This window comes from Mastacembelus armatus, chromosome 15 (genome assembly GCF_900324485.2).
Source record: "Mastacembelus armatus chromosome 15, fMasArm1.2, whole genome shotgun sequence".
In the NCBI taxonomy this organism is placed as follows: Eukaryota; Metazoa; Chordata; class Actinopteri; order Synbranchiformes; family Mastacembelidae; genus Mastacembelus; species Mastacembelus armatus.
In genome coordinates this window covers 20146131-20170425 of record NC_046647.1, presented here as the reverse complement: position 1 = coordinate 20170425, position 24295 = coordinate 20146131, and the positions used below count along the sequence as shown (strand labels likewise).

The following is a 24295-nucleotide window of genomic DNA, read 5'->3' as shown; positions in this document are numbered from 1 at the left end:
GTTGCCATAGGTGGCACAGGAGATAAGTGGTTATTCATTCATATTTTTTTTAAATTTGCACTTAAAAGGACTTATATCAGGTATCAACTAATCATTTCTCTTATTTGGTTTCTCTTGTATGGTGACCCCAGAGGAGGTTATGCTGGCCATGAATGCAATGTCACAGTTTCACCAGGCAGGGGCAGCATTTCCTGTGCTTTATTTCCCTGAATCATGAGATGGGATTATATAACATCTGTAATACGTCAAATTCACAGTAGTGTTCATAAAACAGTGAGACGCACTATACCTACATTACTGCGGTAAAATTTAGAGGACTATTAAATATATCGAAGCCATCTGGATACAATGAATTGTGATATATCGATATACTTTAAAATGATTAGTCGGTATTTTGCCCTTATAAGAGCTTTTTGCCGTTTTTATTCCTACAATTTCAACATTTTCTCAACCCGGAATTGTCAGAAACCATTTCGCACGTAGCAGAAATCTATTGGCTGTCAAATCTGCGTCACAGGAATGCAGGCTTTTGATTGGTCCCCGTCGTCCAGCAACGTTCCGATTCGCCCCTGCTCAGAATGGCACTGTTGTGTAAAATATCTTCAAACTGATCATCTTGCCCAAGTTATTCAGTTTTTTATAGTTTTGGTTTTTATTCGGTACTGTGGAGGGGAAACAAGAAGTCGGTGTTTTAAGGTGACAAAAAAACTAAAGAGAAGCTATTTGTGTGCCCCGCTGTGTGTGTCCTCTGCGGGATTGCTGTGGTCCTTCAGACTCCCAGGACCAGGCCGACCCCATCGACTTTCTGCCAGCATCCTACAGTCATACAGTAAGAAAACTGATTTATATCTAAAATCTACGCATTTTGCCGCAGGACATGACCCCTAAAGGCAGGGTAGGTCTGGCGTAGCCCTGCAGTTTTTCTTGAAAACTGGTCTTTTTTCCTCCGTGCGGTGTTCAGGGTACCCTTGTTGATTTCAGTGCTCGTCCTGTGTGCCAGGTTTGCGTTAAAGTTGATTGTTTCTCGAGTATGTGCTACCACCTTCTGTACATTCATCAATCAATCCGATCAGAAATCTTCCATTTCCGCAGCCTCCAGCCTGTCAGGTTCCCCGTCTGGCAGGGAAGTGGTGCGGACGACGACGCCGGTTCGAGCCCCGCTGGTTAATGGTTTTTAACAGACTAGGTGGACTCTGGTGTGAAGAAGAGAGGCTGAAAATCACGGACTCTGTTGCAGTAAGGTCATAAAAATGAAGGCGGGGGCGAGGCAAGAAAGACATGACAGAGGTTGGTAGTCAAAGCCCTGTTTTGTGACGTGGTTTACAAGACTCGGGCTGGGAGATGAGACGAGAAAACTGAAACAAGAAAAAATCCTGGTAGACCAGAACCAGTTTTACGTTAGGCGTCATTTGGCCGATGCACTGAGGAATGTATTCTGGTTGTGTTGATTTATCTGACGTAGTCAAGATGTTGTACCTTCCGAAGGAATGAGCGGTTTTGGGGAAACTTTATTAATTGATCCTCGGGGTAGTCTACAGACTGTTCAGTGACACTTCGGTTTACACGGTGAATGCTCTCTGGATTATTTCACTCAAAACGGCTCCGATTAACGCTGCTATTTAATCTTTAATCGCATGTATCGCCCAAACATGTCTCTTTATATAGCAAGTAAGTGACTTTTTGGATTTTTTTAAAAAATAAACTTTATAATCTTAGATGACTAGTATTACACACCTGTGTTATACCTGTGTTTTTGTTCCTTTAACGCTAAAATCCTCCGCAAACGACGTTTTCTTCTTTTCAGGCATTTTTGAAACATAACTCTTAGAACTTTCTAAGCAAACACTAGTTTTCCTTCATTTCAGGGCAGCTTTTAAATCCTTTGGCTGTGACTTCATTGCCTCACTTGGATGAATGAATGATCCATCACGTAGAGTCTTCAATCAGTGTCATTTCTGTCAAAGTTTAAAACTGATGGTTCTGCTTTCTGAGACTTAAATTATTAAATACACATTATAGATTAACATTTTTCTACATCCCTCTTCTCTGGAATGCACTGGAGATGGGGAATAAACTCTTAAAATGATGGAGCTGCCCATCTAAATGTGTGCAAACACCACTTTTTCAAATTAAATTTGAAAAGTTGATTAAACTTGATCCACAACTAATCTGAAAATGATTGTACAGATCTTTGTGAAATACATTCAGGTGAAATTCTGTGGTTTGCTTCAGATTTGTCATTCACCAGCTACACTTCAGTATTTTGTCATGTCCTGTTATGTGTCTTGTCCATGGTGTCTGATGAACTGCCAACCTGCCGAAAAATTACACTTTACGGCCTTTAACATGACGCTCAGCCTCAGGGGGCAAACCAGATGTTCTGATTGTTTCCTTAATTCTGAAACTACTCTTGCTTTGAGATATTTTACAGAAAACAGAAAGCTAAGTGATGGTTGGTTAGGTGTTATTTATTTATAAGAAGTCAAAGTAAAGTATCATAAAACTTTAAATTAATCCTAACCAGGCCTTGTGAAATCTGAATTGTGCTGTTGGCTACTGGAGATCCATATTGACAATGTTTGTGACATCTAATTTTGTCAGAAAAGCTTGTTTCCTGTTGCCATTTTGTGACCGTGTGCCAGAAGCAGTGAATAATTCAGTAGTAAGTTAACTGAGATTCAGCACACGACTCGGTGTGGTGTTGGCTGAACCAAAGTCTCTCACACATATACTTGCCAGGTTTTCCCAATAAAAATAGTCCTGTCAGGCTCATAACGTGTATGATAAGCCCCTCTATGTTGTACCTACAATTATGTTTTTACTGCATTACCATTCAAGCCATTACTCTTCAAATGAGTCTCACATAAGTCTCCTGGGTTTGCCTGCTAATGTGTTGTAACTGTTTACAGCCTTTTTCTTCTATCACATTAAGACATTCAGCACATACAGCAAACCCAACAGGCTCAGCCAGTTAACCCACCAAAGCTATTTCTTGTCACTATAATATACCTTAACCCTGTTTGATCAAACCACTTATGCCATTGGATGGGTAGAATGATTGGTCTTAGAAGTACTTACTGTGTATTTAAAGATATAATTGTGTTATTAATATTGCATTATTAGTAGTCACTGCATCAACCGCATGTAATTATTCAGAGGTTTTTATAAGTAACTACTGTGTAAATAAGGATGTTAAATATCGTGTGCAAGATCCAGTATGTGCTGACATATCACTTCCAAAATGCACCAGTCTATAAAGCCATGGCAGGGCTCTTCCTTCTGCATTTGCCAACTGGTTACTTTTCGCCCTGTGATGAGCTCAATATATGTGTTGTATATATTGCGATGTGCTAATAGTCTTCACTTCATACATATAAACTCTGCTAAAACTGTGCAAGAAACCTAAAAGCTCCCCTGAGATACATTCTGAGCTTTTATTGTTGTTTTCTCTTGTTTTTATGCTAACCTGTTTTGACAGATTACACAAAAATCATCAATGTTTGAAGGGGAGGAAGAGATGCCAACATTCCCTGTATGGGCTATTCATGATAAACCTGTTGTATAACCAGTAATTAAGAAAAGAGCCACCCTTATTTCCTGGCACCTAGTAGGATTAAACCTGACACAAAACTACACTGTGATACTGTAAGAGAACATCCATTGTTATCGTACAACTTCACTAAGATTCAATGCAGCTAATTCATTGTTGATTATTTTTCCTCAGTTAATAGATTAATCATTTCATCGAACAAATAAAAAAGTATCCTGGAGAATAAGGTGACACCCAAGCAACAGTCTGAAGGTCAGAAATATGAAATGAATTTCCCCACAGGGATCAATACAATATCTATGTAAACCTGAGCAAATAATAATAAATAATAATCACCAACTCATCAGTCAGAGCCTCGTTAGACCTTTAGTGATCAAGTAGACAAACACCTTTGACATCTTTGTCCATGGCAGACAAGGCCAAAAAGATCAGTGATGTCACTTACTGAGGTAAGGAGCATCTTGAGGATGGAAAACATGGTAGCAGTGTAAACCTTGTCCTGCCCTCTTCTGTTTTGCCTGTGCAGGTCTGAGTAAAGGGGTGGCCAACGGAGGGATGGCGGAGTTTCAGGAAATGATGCGGCAGCAGCTGGAGAGCTCCATGCACACTGAGCTGGAGAAACTGTTGGACACCACCACAGGGGCAGAGAGAGAAGTACGCTAACACTGACACACTCTGTCTCTGGCCATCTGGTTGTGATTGAGAGGGTGGTGGGGTCACACACAAACACTTGGAAAACAGAAAAGTGACACATGCTGTATCTCAGTGCTGTGAGGTTTCCACCTACGCTTACACACACACACACACACACACACACACATACACATGCTAGTATATGTCATACAGTTTCAGTGGGTGAGGTTTTTAAGAAAACATTCACCCATTTTTCAGCTTAAACTATAAAATGAGCCATCATTGCAAAGACCCAGTCCCACAGAGACCTATTTGGGTTCTGGTGTTGGGGTAGACGTTCTCATCCAGCAGCAGCTGATTAGCAATACAGCTAGACTGACCCTTATTTCACTTTTTATCACTGAATTTCCATAAGGCAAAACAAACCTTGAGACAAAGCTGTCACTGAAATGAGCTGCGTCAACACACACATTTACGAAAACAGTGTGTAGGCTGCCAGGAACTTTCAAACTGGCAGGAATAACACAAGATGTAATAGTACACAGAGAGACAGACAGAGGCAAGTTTGTCCAGTATTTTAATTGCCTATATAAAAAAAGCTCCGTGCACATACACAGATGTAAAGAACACACACGTTTTAGTTGGGCCAGGTGGAGACGTCTCCAGTGTAAACAGATGCAAATGTGAATGAGGAGCAGACAGTGACAGGCCACGTATATAGTTATTTATCAGGCATTTCAAATCAGTTATTGTCTTTTTCATGACCTTTTCTTCAATGTCGTTATATTTTGTCTATATTTTTTTTTTCCTTTCTGATCATTGTTTCAACTTTAAAACTAATAAGATGCAGACCTACGAAAAAACAACCTAGATACAAGAATTGTAAATCACTAGATTATGGAAGTGAGACTTTAATTTCACCAAACATTTAAGTGATCGCTGTTCACGATCAATCAGGATTTTTTTTCTATTTTTTTTTTTTTTCTTCCTCGAAGACGATGGTTCCCCAGTTTTCAATAACGCGTTGGACAGTTCTTAACTCAATTTTAGTAGTTTCTGCAATCTCCTTAGATGTTTCCTCTGCTTGATGCATGCCAATGATGTGACCCTTCTCAAACACACCAACATCTTTTCCACGACCATGGGATGTGTCTTTCGACATGGTTGTTTAAGAAATGAGAAGCTACTCATTGCATCAGTTGGGATTAAATAACTTCTTGCCAGCTGAAAGATAATTGCAGTAATTATCCAATAGGAGGCTCTTAACTATTTGTTTAGTTAAATCCAGGGGGCAACTTTTTTTTTAGCCAGGCAGTGTATGTCACTATGATTCTCAATCCTGGCACCCTGCCCAGCTTGTCTTCCAACTATCCCTGCCCTTCCCACCACTGATTACCTGGATCAGGTGAGTTCAGCCCATCAGTAGTGGGAAGGGCAGAGATAGTTGGAAAACAAGCAAACAACACGCGGTTGACAGTATATTAGGTACACTAGCGAAAATGAATGCAGCCATTGTTTAGTGCATTCAGTTTGTCTCTTAGTAAACGTAGACACTTCACTGCAATGGCTGCTTCAGTGGGAAGCTTTCAACTTACTGTTTCCTGTTTCCTGCTTCCTGCATGACTTTTCATGAGCTCAAGTCAAGTTTTAGTTCCTAGATTACCAGCTCCATCAGCTTTGGTTGGACATAAAAGGAGCATGGAGGCAGGAAGTATAAAGTGGGAACCACACTGTAATCATCTTTATGGAGAAATGAAATAATATTGTGCCCAGTCAAAACTGTCTTAGTGACTTGGCAGACCTCAGGCAGCGTTTTTGGAATGAATTGAGGTTAATATTCTGTAAAATACTTGTGTTTTTCAGGTGTCTAAGAAAGACTTTGAGGGCTTCAAGAATCTGTACCACAGATTTCTGCAGGTGAAGGGGCCATCGGTAGAGTGGATAAAGATAAAGAGACCACCTGAAGACTCAGTAAGTTTTTTTTGTTTGTTTTTTTTATAGGTGTATGAGTGTGTGTGCCTATGTGCATGTATCTGAGAGAAAGTGAACATAAGACACTTATGGTGAGAGAGTAAACACACACACACAAGGATTAAGCCAGTCATACGGAAACAATCAGAAAGCTAAACCTGGAAACAATAAAAAATATGCAAGGAAGTGTTTTACATCCAAGAGAGCTGTAAGAAAAGCTATAAAGCAGGGCTGGACCCAAACTTTTGAGTGTTTGATCTTTGATTATTTGATCCCTCTCACTCTCAGCTGTAATTCTAGTTAAAGGAAAAATGCCAAAGCCTTAAAGCTGAATAATGACAAGACAATGGCGTGTCTTGAATATCACATTTGAAACTGGCAACTAGCAGGAAGTTACCTGAATGCTGTACATAGTCGGCCACTGTGTGATGGTGTAAAAAAGTGAGACATACTCATCTAGTAAACACAGCTCAGCAAATGTCTGTTCTCCAGTCTGATGATGCTGCTTTCATTTTTTTGAACAGTAATGCTTCATGACAGAAACATCCACTTCCTTTGCTTGAAAAACTAGTTTGAACTGATCTGTGCATCCCCGGGCACCACAGCCATCAGCATTATAAAGCACACAGCACAGCAGCACGTACAGTTCTGAAAACTGATAACGGAGAAAAGGGAGAGATAACAGCTGCCCCAATAGCGTTCATTATGGAATTGGAGTTTGAACAGTGTTAAAATGCACCATATAAATGAGGATGACTAATGTAAACTTGTCCATGTCGGCCGAGAACAGAGCCACGATGGATGCAACACATCTGAATTGTACAGAAGCATGTGACAATATGTGTGTAAATGGAAAATGTACCTCCCCTTTTCATCTACCGTAATGAGTGAAGGTGAAAAGGTGTCTCATTGGTCAAATTATCAGATTCATATGTGCCAGTTGGCATTTCTACTTTTAATTATCTCAAACGTTGATGTCTGCCTATAATTAGAGTCTGAGTAACAATAGGGGGCCTGAAATTCCCAGCTGAAATCCAGGTTGAGTCTGTAGAAGAACCTGTTAATGAAATTATCTTGGATTAGGATTAACTGTAAATTAGTATCTATTATTTTAAAGTGCCACATAAACAACTAAACATTAGCTCTTCACTTTCTTGATTTGTTCTCATTATGGTCTGTTGATTCTGTGGGTGTTATTCAACTCAAAGAAAACCTTCAATCATTTGTGTTACTGATCCACCATAAATCACTTGTAAACCAAGTAGTGTCATTGTGTAACTTTTGAAACACTGGGAACAAACTAATAAAAAAAGAACTTTTTAGTTTCCATGAAATGAGAAATATCTTTCACTGATTGGACCTTTTGACCCATCTGACTGGAATGTTATCAGCTATTCAGGGGCCCATACCTCTTATCAGGCCTTAGTTATGGCTAAGTAGGTGCCTGCTCAACTACTGATTAAGTAGGTTATTGTCATCCCACAGATCTTCATTGTCGTCATTACAGTCATGAAGACAGAGCCTTCCTGTTTACTTGCTTGTTTATGTTTGGGTATGAAAGCTACTTAGTTAGATCGTAACCTGATTACATCTGTCTGCAACCACCACTATACACCACAGGTACACATTCATCGATGATAATATTCTATACTACACTACTGATACAGCTAAACACCAGCGAATGCCAACTCTCATTGCCTCCAGTTAGTAGGGCCCTACTGACTTATATTTGTGGGACTGATGTACAACAGTCAAATAGGCTGTGTGTCCTAAAAAGTGCTGCAGAGGATCCAAAAATCCATTTATTATCACATTATTAAGCATTTATTAATAGATTTACAGCAGCATCATGACTGAATACAAAGGATAAACTGTGGCCAAATGGATCTTTCACAGCCTCCAACCAAAATTTAGCTCTTATTATTGACTTCTAACTTATCCTTTAGGCAGTAGTGTATTGTCTATTGATCATTATTAAAGACATTTGTTAATACTAATAAGCCCTTAAAAGATGCCCTAAATTGGTATCTGTTTTCTGTTGTATAAAAGTATTAAAACAAAATAAATAAAAGTAATAAAGAGAATGTTTTTCAGAAAGGTATTATTTTCTACTGCGTATTCAATGTGGTAAATTCCTGAAATTTCCCACTTATCCACCTCAGCCAAGTAAGAAGATCTGTTGCCCAACAGAATTTTTTCATCTTCCCCTGGGAAGGACAACCTGTGGTTCAAATACTCTCACAGGTTCAGCCAGTTTAATTCCAGAGATGTTGCTCACTCTGAGAGTATCCGTCAGCCTTGTTCAGCTCTGTCTTAACACTCAGAACATTTCCTCAGTTGCACACCCTGGCACAGGACTTTGTTAAATTTGAACACATGCAAACACAAAGCCCAAATTGTTCTTGCCTCTTTACACTGTTGTGAGCAAAGAGTAACTGTTTCATTTAGTTTTACAAACTCAGAAGCTGCACATAAAGAGAGGGAGAAGATTAAAGATTGAGAGAGAGGGGTGGGAAACAATGAATGAAGTCCACAAAGAGGAGGCTTTTCAGTGAAACAGAGTTACATAAAGAGAGACGAAGGCAGGGAGAGGATTAGATCTTGGGAGCGAAAAGCAGCAAACAGGGAACATTAAATCAAATCAGCTGCACACAGTAATGAGATGGGGTAAGAGTCATGAAGGGAAGAGGATAAAAGAGGTGGAGATGACATGTTGACCTGGTCAGTAATTAGTTGGTGTATTTGTGGTATTAAAAGGCATTTTTTAAGTTGTGCAGATGAATGTAATGAAAATAAAATGGTAGAAAGAGCTAAATCTCTGTTTGAGTGCACTTCTTCACTATTGGCTAATATTCTATTGTAACTATAATTTGACATTTTAAGATAAACTTAAATAGAGTGTAGGGTCACCTTATAGACACAGTATATCTTTTCTTTTCTGAACCAGTTCTTTCATCTGTTAAGTTATCTTTAAAATCTATATGCTGACAAACCAGTGAGGTGACAGTGACAGGAATGTTGCTCTTCCACCAGACACAATGACTTAATCTGTATCTTTATGTACTAATAATTAACTGAGGCGTGTGTGTGTATGTATGTTACAAAGCTTTTCCTGGAGCCACCAACATTTACATAGTAATGTCAGTGGTGTAACCTGATGGCAAAGTTGGAGCCAATCCCAGCTGATACTGGGCAAAAGGCAGGCTGACACACACACACACACACACACACACACACACACACTTTCCCTGTTCTAGATGTTGGATGGAAAAGATTTTAATCCAAGAGCAGAAGTCTGGCAGCTCACAGACTGTGTTCCTGCGTTTAATACTGGTATTATTGTGTATTTAAGTCACAGCGTACAGATCGATGTCTGATTTAATAAAGAGCAGACAGCTGTGATTCCTCAAAGTGAATAAAACAAAAATGTTTTCCCAATGTTTTGTTCCGGACCAGATGGAGTGATAAGAAATTAAGCCATCTTTGAAGATGTTTCACTGCTGAACTTAAAACAATAAAACAAATCCTGGAGCACAAAATAACCTCGACAGCTGTTTTTTGTTCACCCAAAATCCGAATCAAATAAATATTCAATTTACTATCATGTCAGACCAAGAAAAAAGGCCAATTATCACATTTTATAACACAGAAACATCCAATATTTGTAATAGATGAAGATTTGTTTTCACTAATAATTAATATTGTCACAGCTCTAGATAAATGTAAATGGGGAGATACGAATCAAAAGTATTTTAATAATTTAGTCAGTTAATCCGAAACACATTAACTCTCTTCCACGGTGTGTACAGACACTGCACAAATTTACACTGCACCAGTCCTGTTTCTGGGTCAAGGACTGGAAGCTGCATGTTTTGCAGGTTGCAATAAAAATGTTGAATGTCAGACACAATACTGCAGAGAGCACATGCAGCACTGAGAGCTGTGAAAGGTCAAAATGTGCGTTTGTCCGTGGAATATAAAAGATGAGATGAGGTAGACAATTTACTGCATCGTTTCTGCACCTTGTATATCCCAAGGGAAGTTCTGTGGTGTGTCACGTTAAATATCTTTAGAAGAGTACAGGGAGGACAAAAAAAAAAAATCCTAATGTCTAGAGGAAAAATTCACCACTCTCTCTCAGCAACTACAACAAAACCTGTATGGAAGGACTTTACTGCTGGTTTAACAAGGATATAAATGTGGGTTTGTGCCTATTTCAGTATGAGTGAGAAGACTGCATTCATACGTCATATAGTGACAAGACATGTAAACTTCAAACCAACGGCCAGTGTTACATCTGGATAACTGAGTACTGTTTGTAACGAAGTCAACGAGAAAGAAACTGTTATGCAGTCGTTACTGTACATTAACACTGTGCATCCAAAACACTTCAGGGTTAACAGTGTAGTTTGACTGCAGTCATGCAGATGTTTTTCTTCCACCACTGATGCTGATTAGCATTTTGTCCAAACCATATTTTAGTTGTATAACATCTCAAATCCCACTGGCATGTGTCTGAGTCAGTCCAAAACCATAATCCTTCGCCGGGCTCACTTCACTGTGGATAAAACATCCTGTGGATTTCTCTCAGGTGTTCAGTTCTACATCTGACAGCAGCTCATCAGTCAAAGTGAATATTAAAAACAGCAGTTTGCACCAGAGCTGATGGCTGTACATAAAATAACACATGCTGCCTATTTAGTGTGGTCAAAGTGTTGTGCTAACTTTCCTGGAGTAGCTGGGAACACACACACACACACACACACAGTCCTGGGAGTGGGGTGCTTAGGTAGGATGGGGGTTGCCAACAATTTCATTCAACTGCTAAACTAAAACAAAACACATCAGCAGCAATACTTGCAGAGATAGTTGTATTTGTCAACACTCTTACATTAAAGTGTTTTACACATTAAAGTGTTTTATCATCTGCATTCCTTAGTTCAGTTAACGCAGTTCCAACTTTTGACCATGAAATATGTTTTGTCTTTCACTCCAGCCTCTTCCTGTCTCTCTGAAGAACAGAGCAGCAGCTGTGCCAAGGTTGTCTGTTGTATTTGTAACCTCATCTCCATGTGGAGTGGGGGGTTGTGGGGGTAAACATCAGGGGAGGGATTGTCTGTTTCCATCAGGAGGTCTGCTGTGTCCGCTGTCACCGATTAGTGGCTGTGTGCTTTCAGCAGGAAAGGACACAGGATGGCTCCTGGACTTTTCATATCCTCACACACAGATAGACTCCGTTCAGAAATCACTGACAGCACTGACACGTTCACTGTATTTTAGAGATACACAGGGAAACCCACACGGTGGTAAACTAAACACTGGCGCTCACTCACATGCTAACAACAAAAGGCTGTTGTAACATCTGGCTAGAATTTAGCATCCCTGGATGCTTCTGAGCGTTGCTCACAGGTTCGATTTTCAAAAACAAAGAAAGAATGAAACTCATTCAAGCTGGATGATACCTGAAGAGAAAAGACAACTGTGGGAAAAGTTTCTGGTGAAAACAGAGCCTGCTGGATTTTCACTAGAAAATGGAATCAGTTTATACATGTTTTAAAAATTAGTCCTGTTTTCACTTTGACATTTTCACACCCACACCAGTACAGCCCAGTACTTAGCTGAAAATGAATCAGCCCGTGATCAAAGCTGGCATGGGCCCTACAAAAATAAAATACATGAAAAATAAAGGCTTTAAATTACCACAAACAGTGTTGAGACACAGCTGACCTCTACAACATGAGATGCACCAAAGTCAGAAACACAGTCAGACAAAGTAAGGTGGTTTATGGGTCCACCAGCTGTTTCCCTAATCTTCTGCTGTTTCTTTCCCCTTCATCCAGATCCAGCCCTACGATAAGATCTCTGCTCGCGGCCTGCCGGACAGTATGGCCAACAGCCTGAACAAACTGGTGGTAGTGAAGCTGAATGGAGGCCTGGGCACCAGCATGGGATGTAAGGGCCCCAAGAGCTTGATCAGCGTTCGCAACGAGAACACCTTCCTGGACCTCACTGTGCAGCAAATCGAGGTACAGAAACTTTGAAACGCCCGACTTAGAGAACAGAGACAACATAACAATTGAGCCAGCACCATTACTCAGTGATTACAGGACAAGTTATTTAAAGTTTAGCATCACCTTTTATCATTCCTCAGTTTATCATATCACAGGCAACACAGCATTAAAATGGTCCACACCTTAAACTGTATGCTAATTGTTGCAGTACAGCTGGAGAAGGATTAAGACTGACTAATAATAAAGGAATGTTTTCAAACTGCTATTATTAGAGCTTAGGTGGCTTTGCTTCAATTATTGTTTCAGTAACAGTTGTAATATTTACCCGCCTCAGTGCACGTAAGGTCTGGTCTCGGCTACTGTGAATATTTTAAGGAATCCAATCTGAATCCTTGAGATAACACATGAGTGTGTGTCGAGTCAGGCTTCTGTCTGTGCTGCTACAGTATGAATGTAGTGCAGACTGACCTATAAGTGACTCTGAGAGGTCTACTCTGACTTCTGCAGACCACATATTCCTCTGTCATCAAACCTCACTGCCAACTTCAGCATAAGCACCAAATAAACTCGTAATAGAGCTTCATTTTAGAAGAAATGATAGATCTGTTCAGGCAGCCATGACACTTCAACTTAACTCCCAGTTTCTGTGTGTTCTTTGGACATTTTCTCACCTCACAATGTTTTATTTTGTGTTAGCTTTTCTATTTTGCTGTCATAAAACCTCCCCCCTTCACACTTTTTCTGTCAGGGCAGATCGACAGTTAGCTGTTGCCTAACTTACAGGACAGGAGAGTAGAAAACGTTGCCACACCAGGACACATGATGCGACTATGATGTCAGGATAGGTGGAGCAGGAAAGTACTGTAACACCTACACAGTGTAGTGAGGTTTGCAGTGCCCTCATCAGTGTTTTGACTAAGCGAGGATCTGTCTCCACAAGTAAGAAAAGCACAGAAAAAATGTAGATTACCATAAACAGAAAGCTACAAGCTACAAACAGAAAGCTTTCCCTCTGCCTTTGCTCCATGATCATGCATATGTATCTTCCTACAGACACAGGCTTCTATTACTTCATATGTCCAAGCTGCTCAGTGAGACACGTGCGTTTTGTGAAAGTGGGCTGACGGTCTTTTTAAAAGGAGTTCAGTGTGATATTTGGGTGAGCTGTAGTGAAAGAGGATCCATTGGTGTGCAGGACGACATTGGCAGGGAAACAAAGATGGATGTGTGCTTAAGAACGGGTGTGTGTGTGTGTGTGTGTGTGTGTGTGTGTGTGTGTGTGTGTGTGTGTGTTTATTTGTACCTGTCATCGAGCACATCAAAGCCTCACATATACCATATAAAAACCTTGTTCCCTATCAAAACTGTAACTGGTCCCTTAGTTCATTTATATGGACTCAGACTGTATTACTGTTCCACAGCATTTTGGGAGAATCAAAAATAGACTTACAAAGTTAGAAAGAGATTAACTTAGAAATAGATTAAAATGAGGTTAAAGTTTTTGAGACTTATTTGAGACAATATAGAGAAAGCCGTCAGCCTTGTCAGAGATGCTGGGGTGTACAATACAGTACTATGCTACTGCTACTGAGTTTATACTAGGTGTGTGTTTCATAATGTCCCCAGGGGACCCTCTACCCAGCACACTGCTGTCTGTGTCGGAGCCACTGCTCTCCGTTTTCTTCACAGGTCTAGTTAGATTACCTGCTGACTGAATCGGCCTATTTAGAACGAAAGAAAATGGATGCCATACACACACCAACCGCATAACTGCGTGTCTTTTATGAGAACACCCCTCTCTCAGCCACCGAGCTCCATCACACATGTTTATTTTGGACCATTTCAATGCAGAGACCTGAGCACACTTATTGAGAGCAGACGTGGAAGCCTGGGTGAGACTCAGGTTTACTGGATTGCGCCACCTGGCTGCAGAAAATGCACTAGTTCCACCTGAGTGACTGTAACAGTCACCTGATTGGCTTTAACCCCAACAGCTCCAGTGTAACTGTGGTTGTACCGGGCAGTTTCCAGGTGCAGCTGTAAATGTGGACATGTGACCAGGCCATTCCAGCCAAATAGAGGTGGCCTCTCAGTGAATCTTCCCTGACTAAATTAAGAAAACTAACAATTTCCACTGACATCATTTCTCACTGCTCATCATCCACAAATGTTATTTTCCTCCTTGGTTTTTACTCCAATCACACAATCGAGCTCCAGAGCTGTTGTGAAGACACTGTTGCTTTGGCTGTTGTTCTCCACACTGAATGTTAGCAGCTGTAGAGGCAACTACATTTATTATTCACTATTTACAAAGTCCAGATGCTGGAAAATGCAGACTCTCATACATAACAACCAAAATGTCTCAGCTGTAAATATTAAACTTACAGTGGGTACGGAAAGTATTCAGACCCCTTTAAATGTTTCACTCTTTGTGTCATTGCAGCCATTTGCCAAAATCAAAAAAGTTCATTTTATTTCTCATTAATGTACACTCAGCACCCCATCTTGACAGAAAAAAACAGAAATGTAGAAATTTTTGCAAATTTATTAAAAAAGAAAAACTGAAATATCACATGGTCATAAGTATTCAGACCCTTTGCAGTGACATTCATATTTAACTCACATGCTGTCCATTTCTTCTGATCCTCCTTGAGATGGTTCTGCTCCTTCATTGGAGTCCAGCTGTGTTTAATTAAACTGATTGGACTTGATTAGGAAAGGCACACACCTGTCTATATAAGACCTTACAGCTCACAGTGCATGTCAGAGCAAATGAGAATCATGAGGTCGAAGGAACTGCCCAAGGAGCTCAGAGACAGAACTGTGGCAAGGCACAGATCTGGCCAAGGTTACAAAAGAATTTCTGCAGCACTCAAGGTTCCTAAGAGCCCAGTGGCCTCCATAATCCTCAAATGGAAAAAGTTTGGGACGACCAGAACTCTTCCTAGACCTGGTCATCCAGCCAAACTGAGCAATCGTGGGAGAAGAGCCTTGGTGAGAGAGGTAAAGAAGAACCCAAAGATCACTGTGGCTGAGCTCCAGAGATGCAGTAGGGAGATGGGAGAAAGTTCCACAAAGTCAACTATCACTGCAGCCCTCCACCAGTCGGGGCTTTATAGCAGAGTGGCCCGACGGAAGCCTCTCCTCAGTGCAAGACACATGAAAGCCCGCATAGAGTTTGCCAAAAAACACATGAAGGACTCCCAGACTATGAGAAATAAGATTCTCTGGTCTGATGAGACCAAGATTGAACTTTTTGGCGTTAATTCTAAGCGGTATGTGTGGAGAAAACCAGGCACTGCTCATCACCTGTCCAATACAATCCCTACAGTGAAACATGGTGGTGGGAGCATCATGTTGTGGGGGTGTTTTTCAGCTGCAGGGACAGGACGACTGGTTGCAATTGAAGGAAAGATGAATGTGGCCATGTATAGAGATATCCTGGAAGAAAACCTCTTCCAGAGTGCTCAGGACCTCAGACTGGGCCGAAGGTTCACCTTTCAACAGGACAATGACCCTAAGCACACAGCTAAAATAACAAAGGAGTGGCTTCGGAACAACTCTGTGACCGTTCTTGACTGGCCCAGCCAGAGCCCTGACCTAAACCCAATTGAGCATCTCTGGAGAGACCTGAAAATGGCTGTCCACCAACGTTCACCATCCAACCTGACAGAACTGGAGAGGATCTGCAAGGAAGAATGGCAGAGGATCCCCAAATCCAGGTGTGAAAAACTTGTTGCATCATTCCCAAGAAGACTCATGGCTGTACTAGCTCAAAAGGTGCTTCTACTCAATACTGAGCAAAGGGTCTGAATACTTATGACCATGTGATATTTCAGTTTTTCTTTTTTAATAAATTTGCAAAAATTTCTACATTTCTGGTTCTTTCTGGCAAGATGGGGTGCTGAGTGTACATTAATGAGAAATAAAATGAACTTTTTTGATTTTGGCAAATGGCTGCAATGACACAAAGAGTGAAAAATTTAAAGGGGTCTGAATACTTTCCGTACCCACTGTATTTATACTGTATGAATTGGATTCTATAAACAAAAAGACTATCTCTGCTATATACACACCTAGAGAATCTAGAATCTAACACATGCAGCATATACATCTGCATGTACACATGTATACATACACTGCACATGTAGTACCTGCCTACTCACATGCACCTGCCTACCCACACTGACTTACTGACATGGCTTTGAACATACATGCAGAACATGTAGGCGTAAATATGTGCTGTCTGCCTTTCCATAGATTCCTCACTTATTAACCTAACTGCTATAAACTAATTCTCATTTCATTGTTGTTGACATAATCTATACAAAGTTTGATTTGTCCATTGTTGCGTTCCCTAACACTAACATGTCAGTTCCATTAATGATCACATATTGATCGGCCATCACTCCACAGCTGAATGATGAAACGTATGAAGTGGACAGTTCGCTTTAGTTACAGGTCAACTTAAAAATGTTTGACTGAAATCTAAATTATCACTTGAAAGATCAGATGTATTTGCAGACCTTCCACGTGTACATTGAAATGTTCAAGTGGAACAACCCACATTAGCTTCAGCTTTAACACCGAGTACTGTACCTGCTGCTCAGTCACTCTCCCTGGATAAATAACGTTAAAAGGTTGTTGTTTTTTTCCTGACATCCCACAGCACCTGAACAAGACCTACAACACAGATGTGCCCCTGGTCCTCATGAACTCTTTTAACACAGATGAAGACACAAAGAAGATCCTGCAGAAGTACACACACCACCGCGTCAAGATACACACCTTTAACCAGAGCAGGTGAGACAGCACGTGAATAACCTGTTGAGTAAATATGTCCAGTGCAAACACTCTGACACTGACAAGCTCTGTGCTGTTACACACTCATATCAACCAGTGCCAAGTCAATGCTCTGGTTATTTTTCTGTCGCACAAGAATTTTGTCTGGGCAAAAAAACCTGCAAATAGAATATACAAACAATTAGTTTCAGTATTAGCAGATGCAACCAACACCTTTCCTACAGCTAGCAGCCTGATAACACTGCACCAAAACTGTCAAGAACAGCAGCTTCCAGTCAGGAAATGTCATGTAATGCATGGAGAAGCCCAGTAATGTTCAATTCCCTCTCGATTCTCAGTGAAGCAGAACTTGTTTTTAACTTTTAATTATTTACAACTCTTCTGTACTCTGTGTGCCCGAGGGAAAGTGTAGCCGGTTTTGGCAGCAGCTTGATTGTACAAGGATTTAACTTCAGCAGAGAACTAAATAGATGAAATGTTAATCAATAGGAGAACAAAGAAAAGGCTGAGGTCATGAACGAAATTCATAAAATTCAGCTGCTTGTCACACTGTCTGATGTTTATGCTGATGAGAGAAAATCTGTCCAGTCACTTTTATTGTTTATCCAAACAAAGGTCCCTGTTTACCTGCTAATGTGATGAACAGGATAAATGGGCTCACCTCCAAGGCCTTTTTAAATCTGTTGTTATCCAAACCAATTATTCCAGAGATCTAAATAAATCCAATCAGGTGCGGAACCTGCTGAACAGCTAATATTACAGCTCTCTATTTCTATATACTGGGTAACACAAACAGTCCAGTACTGCAAATGAAAAGGGTAGAGCTGGATGAAAAGATACATCTTTTAGGGAAAGTGTGGTTAAAGGTTCAGGGTAGGTGATCCTAGAAAAACCAGCAACACTCAGGACTGATTAAAACACATCCTGACTTTTGGAGAAGGAATAAAAAAGGCCAATTTACTGCTGTGGTATAAAGTATGTTTCTGTTTCTGTGTAGCCAGGAAAGCACTGTTCCTTCTGAGGCTGGGATATTGGATTCACAACAGACAAACATATTTGTGGAAGTGACAAAATGTTCTCAAACTTTGGTGTGAGATGATAAAAAGCCTTTTGAAGTCAAAGTCAGAACCACTCATCTGAAACATCTTCAGATGAAACATCATTTGGAATAAATCCTCCATTAAAGGGCCTTCGTGCCTTTACTCTGCCACTCCTCTCACCTGACCAGCTCATCTGCTCTCTGAAATATCCTCCAACGGCCAAAAACACAGCTGGCTCCCACTCAGCACTGTTTGTCACAATGAGGTCTGTTAACTCACACTGACACGGCTCCGTCTTAAAACCCTTTGATCAGTTTAATGCACACAGCAATGATGGCTTGGTCTCTCTGGCTTTTTGCCTCATCTGTCTTCTTGGAAACACTTAAAAAGTCCTGCCGGTCTTGTTTGACCTCCTGCAGTCATATGAAGTCATTCACATGGCACTTGGCATCTTGCTTTGCTGTAAGGTTTCTCTGGTTTTACCTTATAGGTGGAGCAAAAAGATTTAACACATTGTTTTACAACATCTCACGGCAGCAGCAGCATCTCCAGTAAACCCATTATACACTTCCTGCAGTGTAGCAGATGACCAGCCAGCTGGAGATCAGAGTTTAAGAATCAGGGATCGTACCACTAAGAGGTTCCTATGACGAGTGACTCACAAAGCACAATAAAACAATCATCATCTTGGATTAATTCAGTTTGTTGGTGAACTAAGTGGGTCCCTAAATCAGGCAGTTAGGAGCACAAATACTGTTTTATACAGCCTCATATATTTTCTTCAGGACTCAGTGGAGACCAAAACCACAGCTAGATTCCAAAAATCTCAATGAACAGAAACATGACAGCTGAACTGTTCCTCGGTACAGGTACCCTCGCATCAACAAAGAGTCCCTCCTTCCTGTGGCCACAAACTTGAGTATGACTGGGCAAAACACAGAAGGCTGGTACCCTCCGGGGCACGGCGACATCTACGCCAGCTTCTACAACTCGGGCCTGCTGGACCAGCTGATCGCTCAGGGCAAGGAGTACATCTTCGTGTCCAACATCGACAACCTGGGAGCCACCGTGGACCTCCACATCCTGCACCACCTGGTCAGCCAGCCCAACGGCAAGCGCTGCGAGTTCATCATGGAGGTGACAGACAAGACACGTGCTGATGTCAAGGTAGGTGGCTAAAAGCTGGGTTTATATACAGTGGGGTGTTATGAGGGTGTCTTGATATTTGCATTCGAAACAATGGCAATTTCCAGGGACAGGGAGTGTTAGTGTGGGGTCATGAAGTCAATCATTCACACACTAAGATGTGATTTCCAGGGTGGCACACTGATCCAGTATGAGGGAAAACTCCGCCTACTGGAGATCGCCCAGGTGCCCAAGGCCCATGTGGACGAATTCAAATCGGTTTCAAAGTTCAAGATCTTCAACACAAACAACCTGTGGATCTCTCTGGCTGCTATCAAGAGGCTGCAGGAACAGAAGGCGATGGACATGGAGATCATAGTCAACTCCAAGGTGAGTAAAGAAGAGGAACACAAATTTACTCAGCAAACTGTACAGTATGCACACACATACAAGAACAAGTCAGACCTGTGCTGTGTGGCTCACTACATGTACTTATTGAAATTCACTGTCATCAGCGTCACAGAGATTGTGGTGACTAAGCTTGAATGACAGTGTTACAGCAGCAGCCACCAGGACAACAAACATGAGCCATAATCCTGTTAACAAACAAAATGAATCATTTGTCATCAGTTGTAGGACAAACAAATTTGACTTAATGTTATTTTGGTGGCGCTCACTGACGGAGCACAACATTGTGCCTCTGCCCCCGCCCGAGTGGAGCAGCACCATCACAGGGTATTCAAATCTGCACCGAGCGCAATAAATTCCCTGCTGGACCTGAGCCTCATTCCTGATTATTGCTTCCTCAGCCTATAGATGTCATTTTCAAGCCCTGAGCTACAGAATCACACACCGTGACACAGTGATGCGTTATGTAACTGGTAATAACAGTGAAGAGCTATGTGGCTTTTACATAAGAGTGTGGTCCCTTCTATGTAAGAGTACATCACTAACACTGCAGGGTTAGAGGGGCCGGTTCCCATTATATACCCTGTGTGAGAGGCACCACACAGGCATAAAAGCGTGAATGCTGTGGTCAATGTTACATAATCCCTTCTCATAGATCATTATATCATTACATGTTGGTCTCTAGGTATTGTACTGAAAAACATTTCAGTCTAATTTTAGTTAAAGTATCAGTGTTGGTAGGAAACATTCAGCCTCTTCAGCTTGAACAAGACTAAAGCCTGTACAGTCTTAGCAGCTCTCAGCTGTGCTATGAGCTTAAAATACTTATCTTGTTCATCATCTTAGTTCATCTTGTTAGCATCTTAACATTTGCTTATTAGCATAAAAAGAAAATACAGATGCTGAGAGTGAAGATGGGAGCATTGTTAGTTTATGGTTTCAGGTAAAAACCTGAATTCTGACCTGATGTTGGTACAGAATTTCAGTCCACCCAGTAGTTTCTGAGATGACAGAAACTTCCTTTTGGTGATATGACTCAGAGCAGTAACTGCACACATCGTGTTTTCATTTGCTGGAAACAGAATAGAAATGTTTTTTTTTTTTAAGTCCGAGTACTTTTCCCCATCTCTCTTCGTCTGGTTCTTATTAGACCCTTGATGGGGGGCAGAACGTCATCCAGCTGGAGACGGCAGTTGGTGCAGCCATCAAAAGCTTCGACAACGCCCTGGGAATAAACGTGCCCCGCAGCCGGTTCCTACCTGTCAAGACCACGTCAGACCTGCTGCTGGTCATGTCCAACCTGTACAGCCTGGAGGCCGGCTCTCTCACCATGAGCCCCAAGAGAGAGTTCCCAACAACCCCACATGTCAAACTGGGAAGCTCCTTCACCAAGGTAATAAAGTCTGGAACACTTGGTCTATTAGAAGTGGACCATACAGGAAGATCTGTGATGATGTAAGGATCCAAAACTTTAGTTCCTCAAAATCACAGTTGCCCTGGCAAAAGCATTTGATTTGCTCAGAGCTGAAAAAAAACTGTTTACAAAAAACTTCAGAGCAACATTTTAGAAGAAAAGCCTGGAAATATGCATTCTTAAAAAATCTGATGTGAATAAATACATCTCTATAAATCCAACTGATTTCCCATCCAGTCCATTCTGGTGACACTGGGTTAAAAACAATAACACCCTGACTGAATAAAGTTTATCTAACTGCAGTCTAAACTTCAGTGCAGTGCCTTTCATTTTTTAAGACTCATGTAGACTCTGATCTTGGCTGTTTCTGAATTTCCTCATCTGTGTCTGTGTTCAGGTCCAGGAGTACCTGACCCGCTTCGAGAGCATCCCTGACATGTTGGAGCTCGACCACCTGACGGTGTCCGGAGACGTCACCTTTGGCAAAAATGTTTCACTCAAGGTAAATGCACCCACCCACTTTAGGTCATACTGGAAAGATAATGAGGAAAATGGCCTTCTATCCTGACCAAAGGCCAACATATTATCCACAATATTAAATTTCTGTGTGCTCTAAATGTGCAGAGACCGAAAGTTATTTGTTCTGGCACACTGCAATACATTAGAGAGCAACATTATACTCCTCTTTACCACATTTATCTTGCAGATAAAGTTACAGTTAACGAATAAACCAGTGCTTCTCAGCGTTTTTGGAAGCCCAAGTTTCAGGTTTCGAGTGAGATCGATGAGATGTTTGCAGTGCCAAGGAGGTCAACTGATCCAATACTTCACATATGAATAATTCAGATATTTAAAACCATTTGAACCCAAGGCCTATTTTTAGAACTCTTCTCAAAAAGCCCTGCAGAAACAACTGGAATGATCTGAATGCAGCATAAGACAAGTCTAACAGGACTTAGTGTGGATTTACTGGTAAAACACACTTTTCACAGAAAAACAGCAAAAGTAAGAGAAATTTTCCAGTTATCGTTTTTTTGGCTTCTATCTCTCTGACGCTTTGTTGTACCATGTGTTTACACACATCTTCAGAATCTGTGGAGTGTCTGCTTTCATTGTGGGCAATGCTCCTCTAAGTCCCCAAATTTAGGGACACTCGGGCTCTAAGGGTTTTAAAAAAGTCAAAAAGCTAAAAACAGATTTGTTTATCAAAACTTTTCCATTAATCATTTCACATCCCCCCAAATTAATCTGTGAGTGTGTTGAAGGGCCTGACATGGGTCTGAAGAAGCCCATTGTATATAAAGTAGTTTAAACTTTTACTTCACATGTACTTTTACTGTGAGTATTTCTTCCATGACTGAACTAAACGCATCACTCTTCCTCCTTACAGGGCACCGTCATCATCATCGCCAACCATGGAGATCGGATCGATATTCCAGCCGGCTCCATGCTAGAAAACAAAATCGTATCTGGAAACTTGCGGATCCTGGACCACTAAGGCCTTTTCACTCCATCCGTTACCCTCCCCATCCCTATCATGTGACCTACTTGGCTTTATCCACTGTCATGTGACCCATTTGTCATGTTTACCCAACACCAACAGACTAAGGAAGTGGCTCTTTCTTGTAGGCCGTGTGTGATTGCACGTGCAGTTGCCACAGTCTCAACATTAGGACATAGTTTATATTCTGCCCTCTGGGGGTTCATAGTATAAACCTTTACTAGTGTTAATAATGAGCAAGCCGTAAGTGTCACCTCTTCTTATGAGGCGTTTCCATGCTAGAGAGAAGACCAAGTCAAGATTTTATTTTTCACTCTCAACTGATTCAGACATTTTTTGGTCAGAACCTGCTAATACAGACTCAGAACAGATCTAAGAGAAACTAATGGGACAGCACAAATCTTCAGTGTTTTCTTAATGCACTGCCACTGCAATCACACAGTGGACTTACACGAAGAGGTAATGTCATGGTTTCTGAAGTCACAGGGGAGGTTTCACCATTTATTCCGAGCACAAAGACCTCAGTGTGGGACTCTGGTCCCACAGTTCAGCTATGACCAAATATGTTCAGCTGAAAGAAATAACTGAGATAATGTCCTGTTAATGTTAAAGTCCCAGTTCTGTGGTCTGTTTTGACCTGTGGAAGGAAAACCACAGAGAGAACATCCATCCATCAAACTCACACATGAATCTAGTGCTAATTACTCCTCAACTGGTTCTGTGCCTCAGACATGATCCAACCCAGACAAAATGTGGAAGACGTTCTTCACTACTGCACTTTAGGGTGTAGCCAGAAAAGTCCGGAGAGGCCCAGCTTTACATTACATATGAAAAATGTGTTGGTGTCCAGCAAACATGAGCAACATTATTATTTAGAGTCATGTTTCTGGCCACCTGACAAATTGATTAATGTCCACTCCCTTTCTCAACCGCCTCTTATGGGGAGACGCAGGGCTGGTCGCTCACTTTAACTGCAAAAACATCAAACTCACAGGACAATAATACATTAGGAGTCTGCAGACACGTGCAAACTCAAGCCTGATGTTTGTGCTTGGAAATAAATGTATAACCTGCTGTGACTTCCACATGATAGAGCAAAAAAACATACAACACATTCACTCTCCAGTTCCCAAACCTGGTCCTGTCTGCAAAGCTTTGGGGTTTGTGCCATGTGATGCCTGAACAACTCTAATGTTCCCAGGCTGTAATGTAAAGTGAAAGCCTTTGCTGGTACAGTCCCTCTATGATGTGAGTGACGACAAATATCAGTGTGCTTTGTTTTTGTTTTTATCCAGCTTGTTTTTTCACATCTCGACCTCCAGGTCATATGAAACCTCTTACAGTGTCAGATCTCTCGTGTTTCCATCACGTCACTCAGCATTAACTCTCCACACAAAGCAGCACGGGAGGTGCAAAATTCACTGTGGGGTTGGTTTGCACACACATTTGTCTCTCCATAGTTGTGAGGGCTGTTGTTGACATAATGCATTCCCTAGCCCCTTACCAAGACCCTAAGCATCACAACCACATTCCTGACCTGAGTCTGACCTGAACCCTAAAACCACATCTTAACTCTCAAACAGCCCAGCAGCCAAAATGTCCTCACAACACTGGGTTTGAACTAAGATTTGTGTAACCTAACCTATAAAGAGAGAGAGAGAGAGAGAGACACACACACACACACGCATACAAGATGTACGCAAAGTCTGTGAGAATACTTGAGATGGGTCCGACATGACTAAGAGCCTGAAAGCAATAAGTGTTGATCTGTGACAGGGACGAGGTCTCAGCCCAGTTCTGCCTCCTCAGAGCTGAATAAAGTGCAATATGAAACACTGA

General features: G+C 41.3%; 1 protein-coding gene across 3 annotated transcripts; it reads left to right on the top strand.

The window, feature by feature from the left end:
- The first annotated feature begins 57 nt into the window (after nucleotides 1–57).
- Nucleotides 58–24295, top strand: ugp2b (UDP-glucose pyrophosphorylase 2b). 3 transcript variants are annotated; one of them, XM_026308977.1, is made up of 11 exons: nucleotides 58–829; nucleotides 1093–1287; nucleotides 4077–4204; nucleotides 6047–6154; nucleotides 11995–12180; nucleotides 16835–16968; nucleotides 18878–19175; nucleotides 19326–19523; nucleotides 20692–20934; nucleotides 21353–21457; nucleotides 22346–24295. In XM_026308977.1, exons 2-11 carry the CDS (start codon nucleotides 1251–1253, stop codon nucleotides 22451–22453), a joined length of 1545 nt encoding a protein of 514 aa, XP_026164762.1. In that variant the 5' UTR covers nucleotides 58–829; nucleotides 1093–1250; the 3' UTR covers nucleotides 22454–24295. The 3 variants fall into 3 exon arrangements, with proteins under 3 accessions (XP_026164762.1, XP_026164761.1, XP_026164763.1); XM_026308976.1 differs by lacking the exon at nucleotides 1093–1287; XM_026308978.2 differs by lacking the exons at nucleotides 58–829; nucleotides 1093–1287 and adding an exon at nucleotides 1316–1668.

What these genes read in the sequence shown, in the direction of transcription:
- ugp2b (XM_026308976.1), top strand. Translation starts at nt 520, where the DNA reads ATGCAGGCTTTTGATTGGTCCCCGTCGTCCAGCAACGTTCCGATTCGC. An exon ending in AGAGACCACCTGAAGACTCA is followed by an intron (nt 6,155 to 11,994) that starts GTAAGTTTTTTT and finishes CCCTTCATCCAG; the next exon opens with ATCCAGCCCTACGATAAGAT. An exon ending in GCAAAAATGTTTCACTCAAG is followed by an intron (nt 21,458 to 22,345) that starts GTAAATGCACCC and finishes TCCTCCTTACAG; the next exon opens with GGCACCGTCATCATCATCGC.